At 42.0% G+C, this 24317-nt stretch overlaps 1 protein-coding gene across 1 annotated transcript in view; it reads right to left on the bottom strand.

Moving 5' to 3' along the window:
- LOC311003232 (proteasome activator complex subunit 4B-like) overlaps positions 1-24317 on the bottom strand; it is a gene marked incomplete at both ends in the record, with an annotated part of 39872 nt that overhangs the window by 15200 nt on the left and 355 nt on the right. The window contains 29 exons of the mRNA XM_083994919.1: positions 138-274; positions 381-590; positions 1852-1983; positions 2222-2317; positions 2425-2487; positions 2596-2694; positions 2808-2863; positions 2979-3035; positions 3187-3242; positions 3357-3452; positions 3777-3934; positions 5967-6170; positions 6654-6721; positions 7523-7592; positions 8013-8111; positions 9472-9622; positions 9844-9908; positions 10278-10367; positions 10751-10937; positions 11621-11707; positions 14377-14555; positions 14842-14934; positions 15034-15156; positions 15265-15339; positions 15814-15877; positions 16676-16825; positions 17059-17103; positions 20166-20282; positions 23628-23768. Of these exons, the coding sequence (XP_083851045.1) occupies positions 138-274; positions 381-590; positions 1852-1983; positions 2222-2317; positions 2425-2487; positions 2596-2694; positions 2808-2863; positions 2979-3035; positions 3187-3242; positions 3357-3452; positions 3777-3934; positions 5967-6170; positions 6654-6721; positions 7523-7592; positions 8013-8111; positions 9472-9622; positions 9844-9908; positions 10278-10367; positions 10751-10937; positions 11621-11707; positions 14377-14555; positions 14842-14934; positions 15034-15156; positions 15265-15339; positions 15814-15877; positions 16676-16825; positions 17059-17103; positions 20166-20282; positions 23628-23768 (3168 nt within the window). The remainder of the gene's footprint in view (positions 1-137; positions 275-380; positions 591-1851; positions 1984-2221; positions 2318-2424; positions 2488-2595; positions 2695-2807; positions 2864-2978; positions 3036-3186; positions 3243-3356; positions 3453-3776; positions 3935-5966; positions 6171-6653; positions 6722-7522; positions 7593-8012; positions 8112-9471; positions 9623-9843; positions 9909-10277; positions 10368-10750; positions 10938-11620; positions 11708-14376; positions 14556-14841; positions 14935-15033; positions 15157-15264; positions 15340-15813; positions 15878-16675; positions 16826-17058; positions 17104-20165; positions 20283-23627; positions 23769-24317) is intronic.

The raw sequence follows: 24317 nt of genomic DNA, 5'->3' as shown, positions 1-24317 counted from the left end.
AATTATGGTAAAAAAAAAAAAAATCAATAAATGCTAACACGGTCTCTTGTTCTTATAAAACCTTGAAAAAAAGCTGAGCGGGTATTGAAACTGAATGATAACAACTACTGTATCAATAATCCAGTTCATATTCCAACCTTGCAGCAACCACGTTTTTGATTCGCTGACGCTGAAGCCCCTCTTTCAGCTCCTCTGTGGTCGGCACCTCTAAGCACGGCGCGGGATTTTCAGACTGTGAGATTTGATTGGCTATCTCTACACATCCCTCAGACACCTAGAGGTGGAAGTGGACAAAGGGGAGCAGTGTGCAGTGCGCAATTAAACAAAAAAGAGGATCAGATGAAGGGAGCTTATGGGCCGTTAATGGACCCATTACTCACTGTAAAATAGATCCCGATGGTGTCGTGCTGGCGATGGATCCTGTCGACGACGTCATCGAGCAGTCGGCCGATGGAGGGTTTCTCCAGAGTCATGGAGGGCGACAGGCCACAGCGGACCAGGGCCGGCCACACAACCCCGACACAGTCCCAGTCCCTCAGGCTGGCCAGACAAAGACCAGTGTGCACACCCAGCAGGCAGTACAGAGCGCCCTGTGCACAGAATAAAGACATGAGAAAAACAATATTATTATAACAAAGCCAGATGACAGTTATTTTGAGGTGAAGTCTGGATTTAAAGGACTTAAAGGATTTAACAATCTCAACTCAGGTGGATCCTGAATGTGCAATTCACAGGGGCGACATCAGGAAATGTCACGACCAGACTGTATTAATGCATTTGGTATTTGTGCTGAGACTTCATCAGTGAACTGTTTCACTTGAACAACAGTAATTAAAATGCCACAGCAGGTTGTGAATAATAGAAACTTCAAAACCGGGCAGAAACCTCACTGTTCTCTGCAGCTGCACCGGCGTCATATCAATCCAGTGGCAGGTTGTTACGGATAAATGGAAGTTACATGAAAATGTCAGTAACGATAAATCCCAACTCTCGTGTGTGTGTCTGGCTCGGACAGTTAAAGGGGAACTATGCAAGTCTGGTCGCTTTTCTGCTGTTTTGGTTACGCTCCTCTTGTCCCTGTGCATTTGTTTACAACGAAACCAGCGAAAAATCAATGCATGGAGCGGCGGATAACATTATATAACATATACGATGTTGCGACGTGTGTATTTGTGTAGTCGTAACCATCATTATTAAAAGATTGCCGGTCACTGATGTTGCAAGGTTGGTTTTCAGCCATGAGACGCCAGGTGGAAGGCAGAGAGCCTCCGTTCTCACTGGTAACAAGTCATAAGTCATGTAGTTAACTATCACAACTATCACAATTAGTCCAGAGCTTTTTAATTAAGGTCAAATGTAGCATAGCCACGGGAGAAATCCTGCTTAGTTCCTCTATAATGTATGAGCAAGAACACATCAGGAAAGCACTCACAGTTTTTTTTCCTCCCTGCATGAGTGTGTTGTGTTAGTTCTGGTCTTCTGTGTGGATCCTATAGACTTTGCTCCTGGCTAGTCGTACCCTCAAGGATTTCAAGAGATTAAATGTAAGTAAATATGAATTCCCTGACCCTATCAACTGTCTGTGTCTGGTCTAGCCTTGGGGAAAGTGACTGGTGTGCAGACCTCGGGCTACCAACAGGAATGTAAAGAGAGAAAAAAGGGCAGCGATGCGGTGACGGGGCAAGGCCTGAAACTCTGCCTTCAGCACCGAAGGCCACAGTGCAGGGAGGGCGCACGCTTTTGGACTGACTTCAAATTTCAGCACCATGGACAGGGACCAGCACGAACAGCTGTGTTCCTTACCATGTGTGCTGTGGTGAATATATGCGTGTGTGTGTGTGTGTACTGTACCTTGAACTGCTGCTGTGTGCCGGTGGTGTGCTGTGGCGAGAGTAGTTGCAGGATTCGGGGAATTAAGTCTCTGTTGGAGAAGCTATAGGTCCCCAGAGCGGTTGTCAGCACATTCTGGGCCTTGCTACGTACCTGCAAGGACACACACACACACACACACACATACAAACACACACACGCACGCACGCATGCACGTACACAGGGACAGATGTACATACATACATTCTCAATTATTTTCTATTCCACATGAGATATTTATGTAAATGCAGTCGGGGACATCAGGAAAATGAAGACGGGCAGATGTTGTGATTGTATTTTTCTCATTAAAATAAATGAGTGAATTGATTAATGTGTGTTTTGTCAGTTTTACCTGGCTGTAAGTGCTGGTGGAGAGCAGCAGCAGATCGCAGAGCAGCTCCTGATGAACCACTTTATATTCACTGCCCTCGACCACCAGCTTCCTCATCTGGGCAACACAGACGCACAGTTTTTTTTAAGCAACAGCAGCCACGGACTGCATGAGAGCTGACAGGATACATTATATTTCATGTGTGACCGTGTGGTCGAACCAACCTCGTGCTGCAGTAACACCCGGTCAATGAGCAGGGCTCTAATGTGCTGCTTTTTCCCATGAAGCTGCGGGAGGGAAGTGGCGACAGACTTAAATCTCCCTACAAGCGACTCATTGACAACTGACAACAATCACCAGCCTTGTGCGGTTTCTTTTTTTTTCTGCCAGCTCACCCTGTTTTCCATGGACTTCTTGACGAGAGTGAAGCTTTTCCAGCGTGAGTCAAACTCCTTCTTGTGAGTGCCTCGGAAAAACATGAGGTCACTGATGATCTGTTGTCAAGACAGTAATGGAGAGGGCGCAGTGAGATGTTTGCCGCAGCGTAGAAAAATAACGTTTCATAGATGGATCTTTTTTATTTACTTAAGTGTGGGCAGTTGGGTACCTTAATGATGACAAACAGTGACTTTGTGTCATCCTCAGAGTGCTCCAAGATGTGATCTGGATGGGGAAAACAGTGGAGATTAATACGAGTAATTGTGCGTCGCAATCGCATTCCAATCGGAGTGAGCGGGTTGAAAACTCGAGTCTGGCTGGAGTTGAAATCTTCACTCACGTAGCAGCAGTCTCATGGTTTGGCAGATGGACTCTCTGTAGTTCTCCCGTGAATCATCTGGAGGGGAGGAAACACACAGATGTCCCGTATGAACACAGAATACAGGATGAGCGAGCGGCCTTATCGCCCTCGGAAGCTGCTGGGAAAGCAACTGCTGTTTGTGTGTGTGTTTCTCAGTGTGTGTGTGTGCATGTTTGTGTTTGCTTACTGTAGTCAACACCAATGTGCAGCTTGATTTCGCCCAGATCCACCATGGAGGGCACCCTGCAATATAAAGGAGCAAAATAAATGTGACTTCAAATGAAGATGTGTGTTTTTTTCATACAGAGTTTGTGTGTACACAGTGTGTGTGTGTGTGTGTGTCGCTGCGGGTCTCACAGGTCGGTGACGTGTGGTCCATCCAGAGGGGGCAGCATGCTTCCAGCTCCGAGGAGGCAGTGCTGCACAATAGCAAGACTCTGCAACAGCTCCTCCCTGTGAAAGACGCCACACATTACAATCCTATGAATGTGTGTGTGTGTCTGTGTGTGTGTTATGAATTAGCCAGCGAGTCTATAATGGTGTCACTATGCTCCCGAGCAGCTAATTTCAACTCTCCCCTGTCTGTGCCCCTGATGAGACTTTAGCTAAAGCGTTAGGATAGATATCAAAAACAGATGTTAGACTTCGGGCTTGATTTTTTCTGGACGCAGACAGATCTCATTTATCAGAGTTGACAGGCTGAGGCTCTCTTTGTTTTATTTGTGCGCGAGCCTGATTACGGCTAAAAATGGAAAAGCGGAGAAAAAGACAGCACACCTGCTCATTGGCTGTTCTCCAGAGACGTGGCTCTTGATTCGCTCCAGCTCAGGGTGGAGGAGGCGGGACAACAGCTGGAAAACAAAATTCTCCTCCTCCGTACTTGGCACGTGCCAACACACACCTAAGGCTGCCACATCTCCAGCTCTGCCCCAGTCCTGCAGGGAGACAGACATTTTCTCAGAGAGTTGTAGAGAAAGAGAGAGAGAGTTGGACAGAGAGATGCTGCCATTTTTTCCACTGGAACAACTGGCGGGCAAACCAGAGCAGCCAATCCACCACAAAACCGCAGACCAGTGTCATCTTCTGGCGTTAAAGTATTTGAAACACATTTCAAGAGTTAAGGCCACTAAACAATGGAGAGAAGAAAACAAATTACGCTACACGCTGATCCAGCTTGACGACAGACTAACAACAGGCAGAATACCACGAAAACTCAAAGGAAATCGGGTCCAAACAGAGCGCAGGCTCCGTGGCCGTGAACTTCAGATGAAAAGAGTGTTGATTTTTTGACAAAGTGGAAAGAAGAAGAGGAACGTATCTGTAATTACTGCCACCTGGACGAGATGCAGCCGTTTAAAATGATAAAAATATTTGGTGGTTTCCAGCTGTCACCAAGTAAAACAGAAACAAATTCATCCATCAACTTGCATTTTGCAGCCTTGATGCACAATTATGGAAAATAGGAATTTAGTAATTTCTTTTCAATTGAAAAAACATACCAGCCCAGTTCACAAGCAAGAAAATTCATCGTTTATTTTCAGTGCGTTGCTACGGCACCGGCGCTGGGTCAAGCCCTTTTTTTTCTCCACTTGTGCAACACATTTTATTCAAATATTTATCGTCATCTTGTCAACAAGCAGAGGTTATGCTGCGTTCAGGTCACGTCGACTCAACTGCGAGTATGAAATGCTGAATGGAAAGAAATTTTCACGTTAGCCTGCAGCTTGTTACTCCAAGTTTGACACATTGGGAACGTCTGAAAATAACTGCAACAAAAGTGTTGGCAGAAAGGCTGCAAATGCAGCTACAGCAATATAAAACCCAGCTCCAACAATGATGGTTTCACTTAGTGACAAACTGCTACTAGCTACTGCTGCTCTAGATGTTTATCTGGGGTTAGACACCTTGGAACAATGTGTCAACAGTCGCAGTGAATTTATAGGATTGGATAATAGGATGCCGTCCCACATGGCTAGTTACTGTAGTATGGACGAGGATAAGGACACAGTGTGAGGCTGAATAAATGAAAAGACAGCCTGATTATGAGGATAGCAGCTCCTTATCACTCCATAAATGTGTATTGTTTAATCTAAGAGTTACTTACATCCATAATAATCATAGTCTCGACCCCTGACCTATTAGAATGAAGAATCTCTACTTCTCTGAACCTCTAATTGTAGCTTAGGACATAAAGTGTTTGACCCTCTGAGACTGACTGTATTGAAGGATTTCTGCAGGTGGTGTTCAATAAAAAAAAAAATATATATATATAGAAACCAGTCTGAGTCTAGATAAATATCTTTCTTTGACCCTTTCAGGGTCCTGATCTCCAGGTTGGGAGCCACTGTCTTAGATGAATGAAGGCATCTTTACAGTTCTGAATTCATTTCTTCTTCATTATCACCGCTTTATTGCTTTTCCCTTATCTGCTATTTTCCATCTTTGTGTGCAACTGTGTACAAAATGTGTGTAGCTGTTGTGCAAAGAAAAGCAACTTGACATCAAATTAGAAACACAAAAAAGAAACAACAACAAAGTGCGAGAGTCGCATTAGTCAGTGAATGTCCCAGCAGTGTAGCCATTTAATTTCAATTTGATAAATGCTTTCTAATTGTCTTCATGGAAATGGGAAGGCGACTGTGTGCAATTACCAAACCTGTAACATCCCATTTAATTTAATTGGGGGGAAGAGAACGGTTTTAAAGATTCTACTTGTGGCATTTTGTATTTCCAAGAAAACCTCCTTGTTTCCTGTCACAGAACAGATACTGTAATAGCTGTGATGACAACCAATTACCACTCGAGGAGGTGGTTAGCAAATAAAGTGCAGCTGAAAACATGCAGTCAGAAACAAGGAAGGGGGATTTAAGTATTAGTTTGTGAGATTAAATCTTGTTGGACCCTTAAAATAATGTTCTTTTGTGTGGCTGCAGATGTGTGTGTGTACTGTACAGTATGTGTGTTTACCCGTATAGGGAGGTCAGAATCGAAACCTCCAGAGGTGCTGCGGTACTCGGTGGGATAGATGAGGGACAGCGACCGGAGTGTGTGCTCCAGCAAATTGCAGGCGAGTGTGTACGCCCGTTTACAGCGCAGTCGCACGCACACGCACAGGATCCGCTCCAGGTCCCCCTGGTATTTTAACAGCTGTTCACCATCCACACGGGTTACCTAAAAACAACACACACACACACACACGAGACACAGGCAATTCAGTGGAGAGTTGTGTCTTAAATATTGAGGTTCTCCTGTAAATCACAGCATCTGGCTCGCTCACACTCGCATTAAGCTCCCAGGAGGAGTAATAAAACAAAACAGAAAGGGTATCAATATGTTCTGGTTAACAACAATGCTCTTTGATATTTATGGCCGTGCAGAGTGCACACTGCAAAAAATTGTCTCTGGGTCATCATTTTTTTCTTGTACAATATCGCCACTGTGGCCTGTAAAAGCTAAACGTGTCACTGTAGCGAGGGAATGAGACTTGTTCTGAAAACAGACTGATCTGTATTGGAATTAAGCAAATACACCCAAACCAGATTTTCAAATTATCGTGCGAGACGATTTTAAGACGTAACCCAGGTGACGTAAATTGGCGGGGTTCATATTTTTTAGAGTGTCGAAGCCCTCGGAGGTGATAGATCCTTGTCTCACCTCAGAGAGCAGCTGGAGATTCCACAACAGCTCCTTATCCAGCTCGTCTTCACTCTGCAGCTCCTCGTCTACACACACACACACACACACACACACATAAAGAAGATAAGTTACACTCTACATTGCTCTCCTGAGAGGTTGAAATGCTTTTTGCTGAATTTGAGGTCATTTCAGTTTTTTTAGCCGTGCTACCAGCGTATTTTTAAAGGGATTTCGGGTGGTTGATCCACCGCCGCAATCCGGACTGAAATGTGTCAACAGCTGTTTCGGCTGGATTGACATTAAATTTTGTACAGATGTTCACGGTCCCGAGAGGATGGATCCTGCTGACTGCATTTCCTCTAACACCGCACCATGATTTTGACAGTTGGGATAAAGACTGGAGCATTGGACTTCATATAAAGCAGCTCCAAAGCACCTGGCAGAGCTGCTATCATGCTATCTTGATGGCTTGTATGGATCTCAGAGGGACAATATCGCCAACTCCCTGTTTCACAATGAATCTAAATTTGATTATTCTTAAAGTTTGTTTTATTTAACCACTACTTTGTTACTGTGCAACTAACAAATCGCTAAACAGCTAATTTTGCTTTGTTTAATTAACACCATATAAAGATCACTGATTGGAAAAACACATTATGTTTGTTGTTATTTTGAACATTCTCATTATTATTTCACACTGTGACCAATGAGGTCTCTGAACTGAACTGTATCGTCACTTTTCTGTTTTCATTTAGCAGAGAATGAACGTGTGAATGAACTCATTCAGATCTCGTTAGATTTGAACAGTCTTCCTGCAAACACATTGTCTATTCCTAACACACACACTGTTAAAACACACACACAGACACACACAATGTGGTACTGACTGTCAGTAATGTGAAAAATGACGCTGCAGCAGTGAGGGACGAACAGTCGGAGCGACTCGGCGGGATGACACTGCAAACACAGACACACACAAAATGCATGCATACACACACACACACAGTTAGATGCACAAGCACAAACACAAACACAAACACAGGCATGCAGAAAAACACATCAGTGAAGAATGATCGGAAATTATGTTGGGAAATAACCATGAACATTGAAAATTAGTGACATAACAGTAAATTAGAAGATATCAACAGTATGACATGTAAGTGAGGGGGGCTAAATGAAAATATTATGCAAACAACATAACATGCTATGATTAAAAAACTTGTACTTTCATACGACGAGATCAAATTCTACACCAGCATATGAAATACACTCTCTCTTGTTTGTCGCATTTCTGTCTTGATCTTGAGATACCCTGAGTCAAATTGACAAGTGTGACGGATGTGAAAAGCATCACCGCTGATCACACGCTTACGTTACCTTTGCTGCAGCGCGACACATGTCAGCCACCATCCTGCCTGACACGCACGTCTCAAAGATGTTGGAGGTGGCAAAGTTGTACACCTTCTGCAACGCCACCTAACATGAAGGCAAAGTTCAGGAGGATCAGACAACGTCGTATGTAGCAACTCATGTATTTATGGAAATTTGAACATTTTTGACCAACCTAAGGGCAGAAATCGGGGATGATATGAAATAAAAATGATATTAATACTAGTTATATTCAAAGTACTCAGCTGTGGTTGCTTCATAAATCTGTATTTATTCTATAACAACATGCATTGCACTGGGTTTATCCAGTCTCTGTTGCTCATTCACCATAAGTCGCCATCTTGCCTCTGAGCCATAAACCATTTATAACCTCATTCCAATAGGCCTTTTAAGCAGCGCACATTTTGACTTGTTGCGGTAGGAAAAGCAAAGGCATAACTAATAAAGTTAATGATGCCTCAGGTCTATTCAAGTGTCCCAGTGCGTCAGGACAGTGAGCCAGCCTGCACAGAAACCAGAGCCCTGAAACCCAAAGCAGCAAAATGGAATTCAGCCATCATTAATTTACTTATTTACAACTGTGCTTTTGCTACTGTGACTATATTACCTATACGACCATTTTCCATTACACATGCTTTAAGTGGGTTTTAATAATTCGCTTGCTTATAAATTTTTTCGTTGACATTGAAATGTAATCCTGGCTCTGGAATTTTCCATCGACATTAATGTTACTCAGTTAGTGCGATGCAGTTTCTCGCCATTATTTAAAAAAAAGCTCTTCACAGATTAAACACATGAAGGTCAGTTTGCTTGTCATGAAACATATTACTCAGCCTCTGAAAGGAGCCGTTTCTGTGGCGCTGTGCAAATATTTTCAACACTGGCCCTGATGATCGATGGTGTCATCAGGGTTAATTCATCCTAGGCTTGATACTTCTTCTTCAGCTGGAGCTGCGGGACTCAAAAGAGGTTTACATCTGTGAGGGATTTAGGGTGTAGAGGTTTTCTACTGGCGGTTGAAGGACTTAATGTGAATAACTTTGGCCAAATACATTGGCCACATAAGTGTAATGTAATATTTATGTTATGTACCATGGATGGATATGTACCTGAAAACTAAGCACAGAATTTTTCCCTATAATATCAGAATATTCATGATCGGTGCACAGATATATGTGACATCACCTTTTTCCAACTGAGTCTACTTGAAACCAGAAATGTTTCTTGTGAAACAACCAAAACTTTTCCAACTTTGGCAGAAAACTTTTGTGTTCATGTGGGAGCACATTTGCACATTTCCCATCGTAAAACAGCTGAATGTGAAAATCAGGACCTTTCAGGCTGTGGTCTGGATTAGAAACAGGAAGCGTTCAAGTCAGAGATTTGGATTAGACCATTAACCGCCCGCTAAGACAGAGACGTATCTAAGAGTGTGTGTTTGTGTTACCTTGTATATTTCCGTGGAGCACTGCGTTAAGATGGTGCTAACAGTGGAGGACAGGCCCAGCTCCACCAGGCTCTCCAGATGAGTCTGAGTATCCGTCTCCATCTCGTCTCTGGTCTGTTCCAGCGTACTGCTGTCTATCAGAGCGAAACACCTGCAACAGCGCCGACGCGCACATACGCACATGCATGAGCACACGCTTTATACGGCTGTCAGTGATGAACATGTCAAAGGTGAAAAAGCCAAAAAAGGTCTGTTTTAGCACAGCTACTGATGCAGACCAGTGCATTTCAAACAGAGAGAGACACGTTCGCAGCCGGGCGCTGACAGAGAGGCTTTACTAAGTGACAGCCTGACTTGTTAATTTGTCTCTACCTGTCCAGGAACTGAAGGACGAAGTCTTCAAACTCAGCCGAAGCAAAACACAGATCTTTCTCGACCTGAGGGGGACAAACAGATGATTAATTGGTGTATTAGTAGGAGTATGATTAAAATGATGTCTCTTTATGTGATCTGATTTTATCTGAATATGTAAATGGATCCACTTTAAAGGCAGTTATTTATGTTCATGCATGAAATTACAGGAGATGACCGGTAATGGTCTGATGCACTCTTATGACAGACACAAGACTAGTATCAACCCTTTGATCTGACTCTCCAAAAATGTCAAACTGTCCCTTTAAGATAAAGTTAGAGAGCTTTTAAATGAAAGCACAGGGTACTTCCAGACTGTTGCATATCATTTTACAGATATTATGTTTATTTAATCTCTTTTGTGATTAAACTGCTCATGTGTGTCCTGTGCGTACCTCTGTGAGATCACTGTGTCGAGAGGGAGCAGACGAACAATCCACTAAAGGCACCAGAGTGGTGAAGGTGGCGATGAACTGGAACGTTATCTGAACAGAGCGACACAGCGGGAAACAGATCAATTTACATCATCCAACGTTATCACAGCCCTAAGTTAAATAACCTAGCAGATGTCAGTAGAAATACTCCTTTTTTTAAACGTATTAATTTATTCCGCCGTGATGGATTAATGTAGTCTAGAGACAATGAGCACACCAAAAGAGAAATCCAATCCATTTTACAATCCAAGCAGAAACCGAAGATTGGGCCACATTAATTGCGAGTTCTTCAAACTGAGATATTCATTCCACTTTCAGGAATTATTAATAGGAGAGAGGAGAGCACGCTAGAAAGGAATTTAATCAGCAAGAGCTGTATTGTCTACTTGTCCAACAATTCTTCTTCATTACTAATCAACACATCCATTAATCACCATGCACTTGCTGAAGTCGTTAGGGTCCACCCCTGGAAGAGAGCCCATGAGCAGCGGGAGCATGTGCGCGCGACCCTCTGGGTAATGGTTGTTAGGGGAAACCAGGCTGCGAGCCATGCCGATCATGCAGCTGAGGGTGGCGGTGAGGGTGTGCGGCTCCGTCAGGGTCTCCATCGCCGCGTAGGTCCTGTTATGCGCAAGATACAAGGAGGTGGATTAGAAAGTGAAATGATTTGGTTGTGATGGTGGGTGGGAGCGGGGAGGGGGCTGCTGCTGCAAGAAGTGAAAGGAGCAGGTGCATGTCGCTGCTCTGAGAGCAGTTGGAAGGTAATTATTGTATTTTGGTTGCTGATTTGGCTGCTTATCAACATGATCAGCAGTCGCAGCAGTTGTGTGACACACAGCTCATGGAGGCAATTAAAGTGCTTTAAAAACCCTCAACGCCCAATAGCAGCAATTTGTCATCGTTCATACTCCTGATCTGCGTCATATCTCAGTCTAATCTCAGCTCACAGGTATGATACACTTTTTTTTTTTGACATGCACTTTCCAAGGACATCATCATCTCTGATTCACCATGAAAATAAATGTCTAGAAAACTTCTTCTTGAGTCACAACTCCTTTAGAAATATCACAACTTCAAGTTTTCTTCAATGATCAAAGTCATTCAGTGGCGGTTGTCTGTACAGCAATGACCACACTGCTTCTGCTAATAAATAATTTGGCTTCCTAATTTGCTGTTTACGCCCCAAAAATTTCAAATTATGTTTTACATGTCTTTGATTGTGAATTAATTTATAGGAATTAAATGATATAAACACTGATATTTGAATCATGATTCACAGCAGATATCTACTAACAAACACTTACTTCTCAAGAACAGGTGGTATGGCGAGTTCTGGTGTGAGGAGAGCCAGGTTCTGTAGAGCGTAGGCTGCGTCCGTGCTGCCGGTTTTACTGCACGTCACCAGAGGAGGGCACATGAAAACAAAACACACGCACACAGACACACACAGTCAGGTAGATAATCACAGATGACCTGTCTTTGTCCAGATTAGGCTTGTTGTGTGACTGCAATGCCGGGCTTGCAGTGGGTCAAATGACATGTTTACGTTATGTAAACACAGATTTAATCATTTATGGCTTGAAACTCTGAAAAACAACTCGGCTACATCTGACTGAAAGTTCAAGTTATACAAGCTATAATAAAATGCAGTTGAGATAATGGTGTTATATGACTTAATTATCTCCAAAATGTTCCCTTTCAGACAGATTTTTCGCCCTGCTGATCACCAGCTTACCAGGAGGGCTCTGGTGGCTTTGATATTTGGTGGAAAAAAACAACATAATTGTCGAAAACTGAAACTGAAATCTTGGAGGTGGAAAACTAAACGAGCAGTAGGAATCTATTTGTGAAGCAAAGTTCTTGCTGAAAAAGATGAAAAAAACGTCTGGTCATTAAATGTGGGTTAACAAGACCGCTGATTGGCTCTGACGGTGCAACAGGATGCTCACACTGCTGGTGTTCAGACCTTGTGGGGTTTTTTTTCTCTCTCTCCGCTTTTTTCTCCTCTGTCATATGTTTGTTTGTTCTCACTTTGTGCTCTGTGCCTGCATCTGTGTGTGTGTGTGTGTGTGTGTGTCAACTGGGCGTGGCCTCCGGGTTCCCGCTCCCTTCAGTCTCCGTACACACCTGCTGCTGTACGTCGGACCAGATCGACCCACCGCTCTTTGTTCTGGTAGTAACACGATGTCCGAGCTCAGTTTGTTACCTGTTTTCTCTGTGTCTTTTTGTTGTAATCCTGTTATTCCTGTGCTTCAGATCCATACCCCTGCCTCCTGCCTCCTGCCGTGCTCAGCTCCTGCCTCGTCCTGCCAGCTTGGATTTTGTTTGACTGCTCAGCTCTGTGGATTCCTGTGAACCCACCGCCACTATTTTGCCAGACTGTCCCTGCAGCCCCTGGAACCGGCCCTACTCCACAAAACCTCACTATAATTACAATGAGGAAACCTGTTCACCATTACTCTATATTCTAACTGATGGATTTGGATCTAAACAAAACCTACTACTCCCATGACACCCATACAGTACTTTCTATTTCTGCTTGAGTAGAAATAATTTCCTTTGGTTTTCCCACTTGTGTTGTGTCTTTTTTTTTTTTAAATATCGTCTTACAATCTGTTTTCACAGTGTGACTGAAATTACACTCTTTTCTTTGATTCTTCTATTACTCTATCGTTATGATTTTCCACACTGTTGTATTAATATTCTCTGCTTAATTTGTTCTACTCTCTTGTTTTTAAGGTCTGTTATGTTGAGTTATCGTGCTTTATCTTCTTAAAACTTTGTACATCTTGCTTTAAAAGTGCTCTATAAATAGATCCCTCGCTGAGCAATGCTGAGTTAGTGTGCTGTTATTGTGGTGCTCCAGCTCTTAGGAGAGTGTCTGTCAATGCCGACATTAAATCAAATTCACTGTGTCATCAAATTATACATAATATAATCTTATACATGTGTATGAATACAGATATTTCTATTTATATGTCTTTAACATGTGGAAAATGTTCACATTATTGACAAAAAACTATGCATCACTTTAGACCCCTCTAGCTAGTAGTTAGCAAGTACCTGTACATAATTACATCACTTTTTTTACAGGATAGTTGAGAGAGGCAGGAAATGGGAGGGAGGTGACATGCAGGCTCAGCGCGGGATTTGAACCGGGGTCGCCTGCAGTGAGGACTATTAGCCTGAACACATGGGGCGGGTGCTGTACTTAGAAATGTCTTTGTGCCAATTATTAGTTTTTTCATCTGTTCTTGAATTTCTTTCACCCCATGCAAAACAAATTCATTATCACAGTTTCATGATTTAACAAGGGGGAAAATATTCACATTCTTGACAAAAAAACTATGCATCACGTTGGACCCCTCTATACATAATTATATCAAAATGACCCACAATTATATAAAGTAGCCTATTAGTTAGGCTACTGTATGAAAGGAGCCTGCTTGAGCCTTACGCCGCTGACCAGCAGGAAAGACTACAGTGCAGTGAAAAAGTATTTGCCCCCTTCCGGATGTCTTATTTTCTTGCAGATTTGTCACAATTAACTGGCCCACCTTTTTACCTGAACACAAACTTAGTTTCATTTTTAAGTAACTTTTCATAATTAACCTAATTTAGAGCATTGTTTTGTAGAACCTCTTCCAACCTGCACCAAGTGCAAAAGCTCCTATCTGCAAAATGATCCAGGAAAAGTAGGGAAAAACCTCCTATCTCCACTTTGTGAGGCACCAATACTGGTCGGTATTGTTAACATGTAATAATAGTAATATAGTCCAAAAACAGTGTATCATGCATTGGATACCATTGACAAATAGCATTCTGCAAGAAAATAATAAGTTTTTTCTAGTTTTCTCAAAAAAGTAGTTTTTGCAGATAGGAGGTTTTGCATTTCGACCATCGATATGTGTACTGTATGTGTGGATGTGTGGATGCAGCTGTGTAAGTCATTGTAGTAGCAGATATCCTGCATGACAGTTACTTCATGGCTTTTCTAGCTGGTGTGAAAAAGTGAGGTTGCGTGTTTGTATTGCAGTTGTCATTACTAAAAGTGTAGTACCTGAACATGGCCAGCAGGGCGGCTCCGCTGAGGCTGCGTGTGAACTCCTGCAGGTCTGCATCAGTCAGCCTCTGACACTCAGGAACCACCGTGATCCAGCTGGGGGCGGCGTGACGTTCCCGGTGCACGCGGCGCACGACACTGGCCGGAAGACGCTGAAGCAGCCGCATCAGTCGAGCCTGCACAAACACAAACACAAACACACAAACAGAGCTCTTTGAACATTATCGTTATCGTCTGGAGACACATTCCCGAAGTCTGCCGTAAACAGATCTGTGATATTGTTTTGTTTTTTTTCTCCAGCACTTGTGCATTTCATTATTGTGTTGTTAGCGCACAGAGAACCAGCCAAGTCCTGAAGGAAGGAGTATAAATCAAAGGAGTGTGACAGCAAGCAGCTGAAAACGCATTCCCCACTTACTCCGTGTGTGTGCATGTGTGTGTGTGTGATTAAGAGAAACTTACCTGCCAGCGGCCATGATTGGAGGGATGGTAGAAGGAGGCAGTGCTGTTGAAGAGGCAGGTCAGCTCTCTCTGCGCAGGGTTTCCCGGGCCACCCTGCAGGGATGTAAGGTAAGTAGTTAACTAATGAAGCAGGAATATATATTTAATGGATTTTCACGAGAAAGAGTCTGCACTGTGTGTGTGTGTGTGTACCAGCAGGGCTGTGATCCACAACACCAGGTGTCCGATGTCATAGGCGTTGGTGAGATACCGCGGTGCCACCATCTGACTGACCCCGACTGGAAGGTTCAGACTGCGCAGGATCCTGGTGAATATCTACACACAAACACACACACACACATGCAGACAATTGAGAGCATTAGAAAAAAACATTAACAGACAGACACACTTGGACACATAATAAAGATTCTGCTTGTGACTCACTGTGGGAATGTAGGGGGTCCAATCCACGTAGCCGATGTTGTCGTTGGCAAGTCGAGCAAACAGGTTCACTAGGTGCTGCAAGAGAAAAGAAAAAATTGGAAAAAACAATCACGCCGAGCGCAAACAAGTCTCCCGAAAGTGAAGGCTGTCATTCCAAGAATTAAATCCACATAGGAAAAAAGGAGAGAGGATGTTTGAGATGAGATGAGAGGAAGTGTGTGCAGCCAGACCACAGTGGGCCAAACAGGCTGAAAGCAGAATGGAGACACAAATGGAAAATCTTATCTCCGAGTTAAATGGAAACCAATACTTAAACACAACACTTCAATCATCATCAGCAGGATATTTATAGAGAGGTGTCCCGTTTCCAAATTACTCCATCTATCCCGGGTGAGATTTAGGTTAGTGCAAGAGTTAGGGTAAAGGCTGGACGGAGGCATTCAATTGTGATGGTTGAGGTTTGAGATGTGTTAAGTCAATGACGGGTCTCCACAGATGTGGTAAAACAAAGATGTGTGTGTATTGTGTGTGCGTGTGTGCATCTCTCACCCCTTCCCAGCTTGGCTGATTTTGCACTGACATCCAAAGATTCATTAATTCATCAAACCACAACCTGAAAACACAAACACAAACACACACACACAAAAAAAACAATTATTTTTATACCTGCTGACACACACAAACACACACACACCTGAGGCTGAATCCCCCCTCATCTATCTCTAATTCCCCATATTATGAACTCTCTCCCTCCCCCGTAGATACTGGAGGAGAGAGAGAGAGAGAAAACTGAAATGGAAAAATAGAGTATTAAAGATGATGTATTGTGGAAACTGTGCAGAAACCGCTGATGAAACCAAGAGTAAATCCAGACAAATAGCTTGTGAAAGAGTGAATACACTAAAGAATTCACTGAACGCTGCGAACAGGCTTGGTCGCTGGAACACGACAGTGAAGGTAGAGAGAGAGTGTGCGATAGAGAGAGAGAGAGAGAGAGAAAGAGAAGTGGGGGCGGCAAAGGTTTTCCAAGAAAGAAAAACATAAGCAAAACAAAGAGAGGGGAAGCACTGCTAATGCAAGAGAGGAGCATTATTTATTGAAAAGGTGCAAAAGTATAAACACTTGCAGAGCCTGTAAATGTGGCCATGCATGCCATGTGCACTTAAGGCAATGCAGTTTGATGCAAGAGTCTCAAGATGCAACCAAATCATTTGGGGGGTGAAATAGTGAGATTTAACAACAAAATTATAAAGGTGGGACATTTTTACCTTTTGCTTTGGCAGAGATTGTTCTATAAAATGTGTTTTTGCTTAAACTTTATAAAGCCTTTGTGTTTGCTCTGGCCCTGACAAACTGCACTTGGCTTCCAGTCCGGTTTTCTAAACAGAGCCATTCAAACTGGCCCACTTACTGAAAGCTCTGGCTGTGTTCCTCTGGGGGCATGATGGTGGGCAGGAACAGCTCCATGTTGCTGATGGCCTTCTGCATGATCGCGTCAAACACACACAGGAGGGGGCGCCACTCATCCAGCATCTCCTGGGTGGACTGTGTTGGGAAATACCTGGGAAATTCACAAGTACACACACACACACACAGAGACACACACATAAACACACATACACATATACACAGCAACGGTAAGAGAAGACATGAGTACAAACAGATGTAGACAAGCAAAGACAGGCTGGAGAGACACAAATACACACATTGATCTACAGTACACAGCTCAACTGGAGATCAAAGCGGTACATTATCCGGTGCACAAATTACATGATCACACAGAATGAGACTTACAGTCTGCAGCTTTTGATCAAAGCCTTCAAAATGTGGTCCACTGAGCTGCAAACAAGCAGAGAGAGGAGGTGTGAGTGTGAGTGTGTGTGTGAGTGTGTGTTTGTGTGTGTGTAGCACTTCTGCTGTAATTATCTTGCAAGAACCACATGTCCTCACTAAGGCTAAAAAAAAAAAAAGAATCCTCCAGCATCCAGGCTGCAACCAACAATTAATTTCATTGCTACTTAATCTATTGGTTGTTTTCAATCAGGCAAATCATACATTTTCATGAAGCAGTGTCAATTTAAACTTCCTATGGTCAAGGTGACATCTTGAAATGACTTGCTGTGTCTAAGCATGGGTCCAAAAGACAACTGATTTAGAGTAAACACAAAAGACGGAAAAACTGGAGAAACAACACATTCACATCTGGAGCTGCCCACTCAAATCCACATGTGTCGAGATCATCATCATCACTCTCCTGTTCTGAAGCTGTCAAACACATTCGATGCCCCACCTTTTTTTTTTTTTTTTAATTATCATGAAATATGATAATAAAAAAATAAATAAATGTATAGTAAACATTTTAATCCCTAAAATGCGTCATTTACAATTATAGGCGGGTACATATATGAAAAAAAACCACCTAACCCTAAAAAAATTCTAACAAAAGGTTTCTCAGCTGTTTTTTATAGTATTAGATGTCCTTAATAACATACTAAAAGTTTACCAAAATTTGACCACTAGAAAGGTGTTATTTTCAAGATGGCGTCCAAGATGGATAGGAAGCCTGAGGAGACACCACAGGTGAATAGGGTAAAATTTTTAACTAACAGATATCACCATGAAACTTCCCAAGTTTATCACTTACATTAAGACAAATATTTTTTGTATTACAAGTTTTGTCAAATTGTATGTTTAAATATGTAAATTAGGCAACATCTCATTAAATATGCGCTAATTTGCATATCCGAAATCTGAACAATGGATAAAAGCCACTTTCAAAATTCTTGTTTTATTTTGTTGACATACTAGAGTCAGAAGTTTTTACAGAGGGGATTTTGGATATCTCTCTTTATCACTCTGTAAATGAGAAAATACTATAGCCCTAAAAATTCAAATATCGTCGTGTTTTTAGGAGTAAAATGTTGTATAAGAGCCCGAAATCTCCACTTCAGCAGCACTTACAGACACCAAACCTTCCAGTTTGATCCCTTTCTATATTCTGAAGGTTTTTACAGAGGGGATTGTTGATATATCATTCATAGCCTGATTTATACAACATTTTACTCCTAAAAACACGACCAACTTGAATTTTTAGGGCTGGTGACAGTATTTTCTCATTTACAGAGTGATAAAGAGAGATATCCAAAATCCCCTCTGTAAAAACTTCTGACTCTAGTATGTCAACAAAATAAAACAAGAATTTTGAAAGTGGCTTTTATCCATTGTTCAGATTTCGGATATGCAAATTAGCGCATATTTAATGAGATACTGCCTAATTTACATATTTAAACATACAATTTGACAAAACTTGTAATACAAAAAATATTTGTCTTAATGTAAGTGATAAACTTGGGAAGTTTCATGGTGATATCTGTTAGTTAAAAATTTTACCCTATTCACCTGTGGTGTCTCCTCAGGCTTCCTATGCATCTTGGACGCCATCTTGAAAATAACACCTTTCTAGTGGTCAAATTTTGGTAAACTTTTAGTATGTTATTAAGGACATCTAATACTATAAAAAACAACTGAGAAACCTTTTGTTAGAATTTGTTTAGGGTCAAGTCATATTTGTACCTGACTATTATAAGGGTTTGTCAAATTGACATTTAAGGTGCACTGTATGAGTTCCAAACGTCAATAATGTATTACGTACAACACAACTAAACGCTCCACCTTAAAAAAAAAAAAAAGAAAAAAAAAAGTTTGCGATAGCTGCCGGTGACTTCTGAGTGAGACTTTCTGTGAATTTCAATTGTTAATAAAAACAACAACAACAAAAAACAAAACAGAAACCAACCTTTAATTCATCGTCTACCGACAGTTTCTTTGCCAGATTCACACGTTCACACATCCTGTCTTTATGGACAGCTTGTGCTGCTTTAACAGAAAGCTAGCTTAACTACGTTAGCATAGCCTGTTAGCCTGTCCCTGCCATGGATGTATTAGGTCCCTGCCGGCTGGATGCATCTTTTTCCTCCGCAATCATGGATGATTTCCAATGTGGCTCCATCATGGGCTCCATTAGCTCGACACAAGTAAGTAAATTACTGCAAACCTGCTGCCATAGGCACACTGCACACAGTACCTACACGGCCATATCTTAACCTTGCGCCATAGGACAACAAACAACATGGCAAGCGAGGCCGTATGCACTTGTCCATTCATACACACAGGTGAACTCATGAACTGAGGTACCTTATGTTAATAACGAATAATGTCACACAATGTCTCGACTAATGTACCACCAGGCACAGGAACAATTTACAGCACTAATTCTTTGACATTCTCCCTCATATTTCAATGCAAAGTTATTGATATTTTAACTGAACCCAAATCGAACTGAATCGATTTGAAAATCAATGGTGATACCCTAATATCTAATCTTAATCTGTCAACCAAGGATGACTTCAGGAAGTAACCTTTTTTTTTTTTTTTTTTTACTTCAGTAAGTAGCCTACCTGTGTTAGCTGTTTCCACCTGTTTCCAGTCTTTATGCTAAGCTAAGTTAGCCGGCCACTGGTGGTAGCCTCATAAATATTAGGAGATAAAAGCAGGTAATAATAATAATAGGCTATAGCCTAATAACTTTGTTTATATAGCACCTCTTATACAGAAAATGCATCTCAATGTGCCTGAACAAAACAACATCAACAGTTAAAAACAATATTAATCAAGAACAATCAAAAGGCAATAAAACAGTGATAAGTGATAATAAAACAATAGCAATCATACAAGTGAAAGTAAGCCAAAGTTAAAGCCAAGTTTAAAAAGGATAGATTTTTAATTGTGTTTTAATTCAGAGAAGTTGCCATTCTCAGATCCCCAACTATTTGACCACCAATCAATACAGTGTTTCAGGTTTTCTCAGGAATAGAAGCCAGTGTAAAGGTAAAACTACATACTTGGGAAACCAGATGAGTCCAAGGTGCTCGGTTTTGGAGTAGACCACCCTGTCATACAGATCGTATAGGGGTCGCCATGGCAACTCGAGGTCATCCCTTGACAGCAGTTCCTTCTTCCTGTTTGGGAAATACAATCAATTATCATGCATTTAACCTATTTACAAGGATTGCAGCCATTAAGCTATTGCAGGCAGATTTTTCTTGGCATTACAACATTCAGGCGGGGAAAAAAAAAAATTCTGGTCAACTCAAATCCCAGTAATAACATTATATTGACGTGAGAAACTGCAGGGTGTCTGAAAAGGTCTGTAATTGCGGGAAAGTGAGTCACTACTTCGCAAGCTGTGCTCGACGCGATCCTGCCAACTTTCAGACATGTCTGCAAACACAACGCCGTCAGTCTTTGTTTTCAGAAAAGTGTAAGTGAACTGTCAGCAGTAGACATTAGCAATTCACAGGTGTAGATTTAGCTGGTGTAAGAAACTCACAATGGGAACCTCCTATAAGGAGCTCCGTGGAGAAAAAATTAAGATTTAAGATCTGGAAGTTGACAAAACTGTTTCTTTCCCCCGTTTTTTTGTGCCACCATGAAGTAAAGTCACCTTTTACTAGAACTCTTGATTTTTTTTTTTCTCTCAAACACCCTGTTAAGCTTTTAAACTGCATGGTAAGTGGTGCACCACTGATGAGTACTTTATAAGCTTTAAAGCGAAGCAGGTTTTCTGTCTAATCCTCCTGAGAAACTTTAACATTGCTTTCCTTGTACTCTACTGCGTGCTTCTCTGTTAAATGGCAATTTTTTACAGGAATAAAACCCCACAGAAGGCTTCAGAGACTCTGCACCAAAGAATATGCACAATTTCCACAGCCTCAGATTCCTCTTGTCTCCTCTTCTCTCATTCATCTAACAGCTATGGAACAGACTCTCATTGGGGAGATTTGAAAAATGAAGGAAAAGACGAACTGACGGTGCACCATGAGGAATGAAAAAAAGAAAAAGCCTATTGAGAGCCTAATGCGTGATGTTGAGTATCAAATTCATCTCTCAGCAGTGAGACCTGGCACTTAATATACGGTTAGCCCAGATTTTTCTCTTTTCATCTAATGGAAAACACTCAGACAAATGACATCTACATTAAGATGTTGTTTTGTGATGGATGTGGAAATCATGGAAACAAGTGGAGACAAATAGGAAGTGATGAATGTGACCGTCTTGGAGAATATCTTGCAGTCGCAGGAGAAAGTGACAGATCTGATTTGAACGACAAAAGCAAAAAAGTAATAAATGTACTGTCAGGCCAACATGCTGTCTTTTTTACTTACTCTGAGTGATTCTGTTGGAGAGCATAAGTGCATGGGTACGTAACAGAGTACGTTTACTCAAGTATTGTACCTTTCGCCCTGTACAACTTTGAAGGACTCGTGTTACCAAAGCTTTTAAATTGTCTGCTCGTCTTTTAACACTGCCTCTGCTACCTTTTATTCCTGAGCAGATTTAATTACTAGCTTCATTTCAGATTGAGTTTTCACATAAAAAATAAAGCAGTTCCCGATCTGCTTGGATTGTTATCTTTTACACAAAGCCATCTAGCTGGGTTTTTAGATGGTTATGAGTTGTTATCAGTACACCAGAGAGAGACTTCTCAGATGCTTTAAATTTAATGGGAAAAAATAAAAGCCCAAAAGACTGAACATCCAATGTGAAAAAACAACAACTTTGAATTGCTTTTTCTTCTTCCCTACCTCATCATTCATCCAATAAGTGATTTATTTTGTCTCCCACTGGAAGGTGCCTGACCCCCAAACTGGAAAACACAGGATTAAAACATAAAACTGCATCTGAAGTAGCTAGAACTGGTCCCTACTTTTCCTGACCTGCTGTAACAGTAAAACTCTGCCTATGCACCAATAACAATCTAATGATGTCAGGGTCGTTTTCTGCACATGGTGCTATTTACTTTTCATGCTTTTAATGTGCCGAGACTTTGAAGACTCTTTCATATGACTGTTATTTTCTGTGCCCGCTATGTGTGACTCCGTATCGCTGTTGTTCTAATCATCATTTTGCAGCCAGGCTGAGAGGTTTGGAACTAGGCTAAAATTGTTTACATGCAACTGAAGATCTAACACAACCAAGGCCTTACCAGATGCATTTCCTTGGAAATGACTCATGCAGCATAACAGGGGAAATCACAATGCGGCCACGGCTGCTTTAAAGCCAGAGAATGGAGATGACGCAACTTTTGCTAAGCAACAGTTACTGTATCCACAAGTGGCAATTACAGAAAGAGGGAGTGAGGTACATGCTAAAAACATGCTGTAGAGTGATTGTATTACAATGAAGATGAAGTCAGAAAAGTATGTCTGTAATTTTAGATTATTAGGTCAGCCAACATTAGCAACCATAAGTTTCTGTTGATACCAGACCAAGTGACTGTAACATAAAACCCCCGAGAGAACAGAAATTAGGAATTAATATTATTTTTTATTAATAAATTGCAGGTTGTTTAGTCTTTTGATGCAGATCTGGATTCAGGTGTAGATCAAGGTCTTTGGAGAATGATCAAGCCACTTTTCGTGGGTTTTAGTTTTTTAGTTTTTGTTTGTTTTCTTAGCTATTTCCATAGTGTTGCACTCTCTTGGGTAAAAAGCAATCACTGTTCATTTCGGCGCAGACACATATCTGGATGCAGGTGTACATTTTCTATAATTAAAACCAGAGATTTAGTGGATTGACAGGGGCTCGTTGGAGACATCCGCTCTCTGAATGCTTTCTCAATGACTCTTATTTTGCTTTGCTTATTTCTCGCCGCTGCAGGCTGTTTAAACTTCCAAGTGGCTTCGTTCCAAATGGAAAGAGGGGTAAGTGAAAAATCCACTTTAACACATCATGTGACGTGACATCAGCATACCGCTTGTTGTCGCACAACGATGTTTACCACCGGTGATCTCATTATACTAAAGGATAGCGGATATCTAAAGGGCAGGAGAGGCTGACGCAGGGGTGTCCAAGCTTCCTGGAGTCTTAAAAAACAAAAATGCTTTCATCGGGGGATAATAGTTTTTCTGTCATGTTTTAATAGGTACACAGTGATTTTACTGGGCTTTGCTGTGCTGTATACTATAACTCATCTGTCTATTTATCCATCCAGCAGCAGGCTACCCAGACCTCCTTCTCCCCCATCCACATCCTCCTGCTCCTCCTCGGGGATCCCAAGGCATTCCCAGGCCAGACGGTGTATGTAATCCCTCCAGCATGCTCTGGGCCTGCCCCGGGGTCCACAGGGAAGCACCCCGGATGCATCCTGATCAGATGCCGGAGCCACATCAACTGGCTTCTTTTATCAATGCAGTATCTATCCAGATGTCTTGTCCCTAAGGGCGAGGTAATCAGATACCCCCTTCTGACATGTGTCGATGTGGTTATGTGCGTGTCGTCGGTATATAGTATATCACACCCACTTGAGGAGGTGTATGAGCAGCCTGGCGTAGCTCTGCATCATGGAGGGCTCCAGGTCCGGCAGCGTGACCAACTCGTACAGCAGCTTGATGAAGAGGATGTGGTCCTCTTTGCTGAACCTCCGGCCGTACAGCTTCAAAAACCTGCAAGGTGAGAGCAAGGTGAGCATCGCTTCCTGTTTCAAATCACAGCAAATACGCAGGCCCCACTGTCCACACATGAAGCCTTGATTAACCTCTCTGAGTCTGAATCGAGGCCAAGTGGGCAAAGTGAATTAAAAGTACAGCCTTTATTTAAAGTTAAAGGGGGGAACATGTTGCCCTGGTATTTTATTGTGGCAGACCCAGCAGCCCAGGCTCATTTGGTCTCTTCTTTAAAGACCCTAATGACACATATTATTGGCACTTTATTTCCCATTTGTTAAAGTGTTGTAAAGATCTAGTGCTGAATACTTGGGTTGTGCCTTTCTAAAATCAATAGCCTCTTTATTAAACTTCTTGCCACCTGTAAGGGAAACTAGACACACTGTGTACTGTAATCTAATGACTACCCTGCAACAAATATCATAGCTTATTTGTGAAGCTCATTGATTTCGGTTTTGATGCCACTGATGGCAACACAGAGGTATTATTGATGTAACTCTGTGATGATGTGTTAGGATGTGGTGCCTGGTTTTGCTGCACTGGCTGCAC

This window comes from Trachurus trachurus (genome assembly GCF_905171665.1).
Source record: "Trachurus trachurus genome assembly, chromosome: 19".
In the NCBI taxonomy this organism is placed as follows: domain Eukaryota; kingdom Metazoa; phylum Chordata; class Actinopteri; order Carangiformes; family Carangidae; genus Trachurus; species Trachurus trachurus.
The sequence above is the reverse complement of the archived record's forward strand: the minus strand, read 5'-3'. Positions and strand labels throughout refer to the sequence as shown.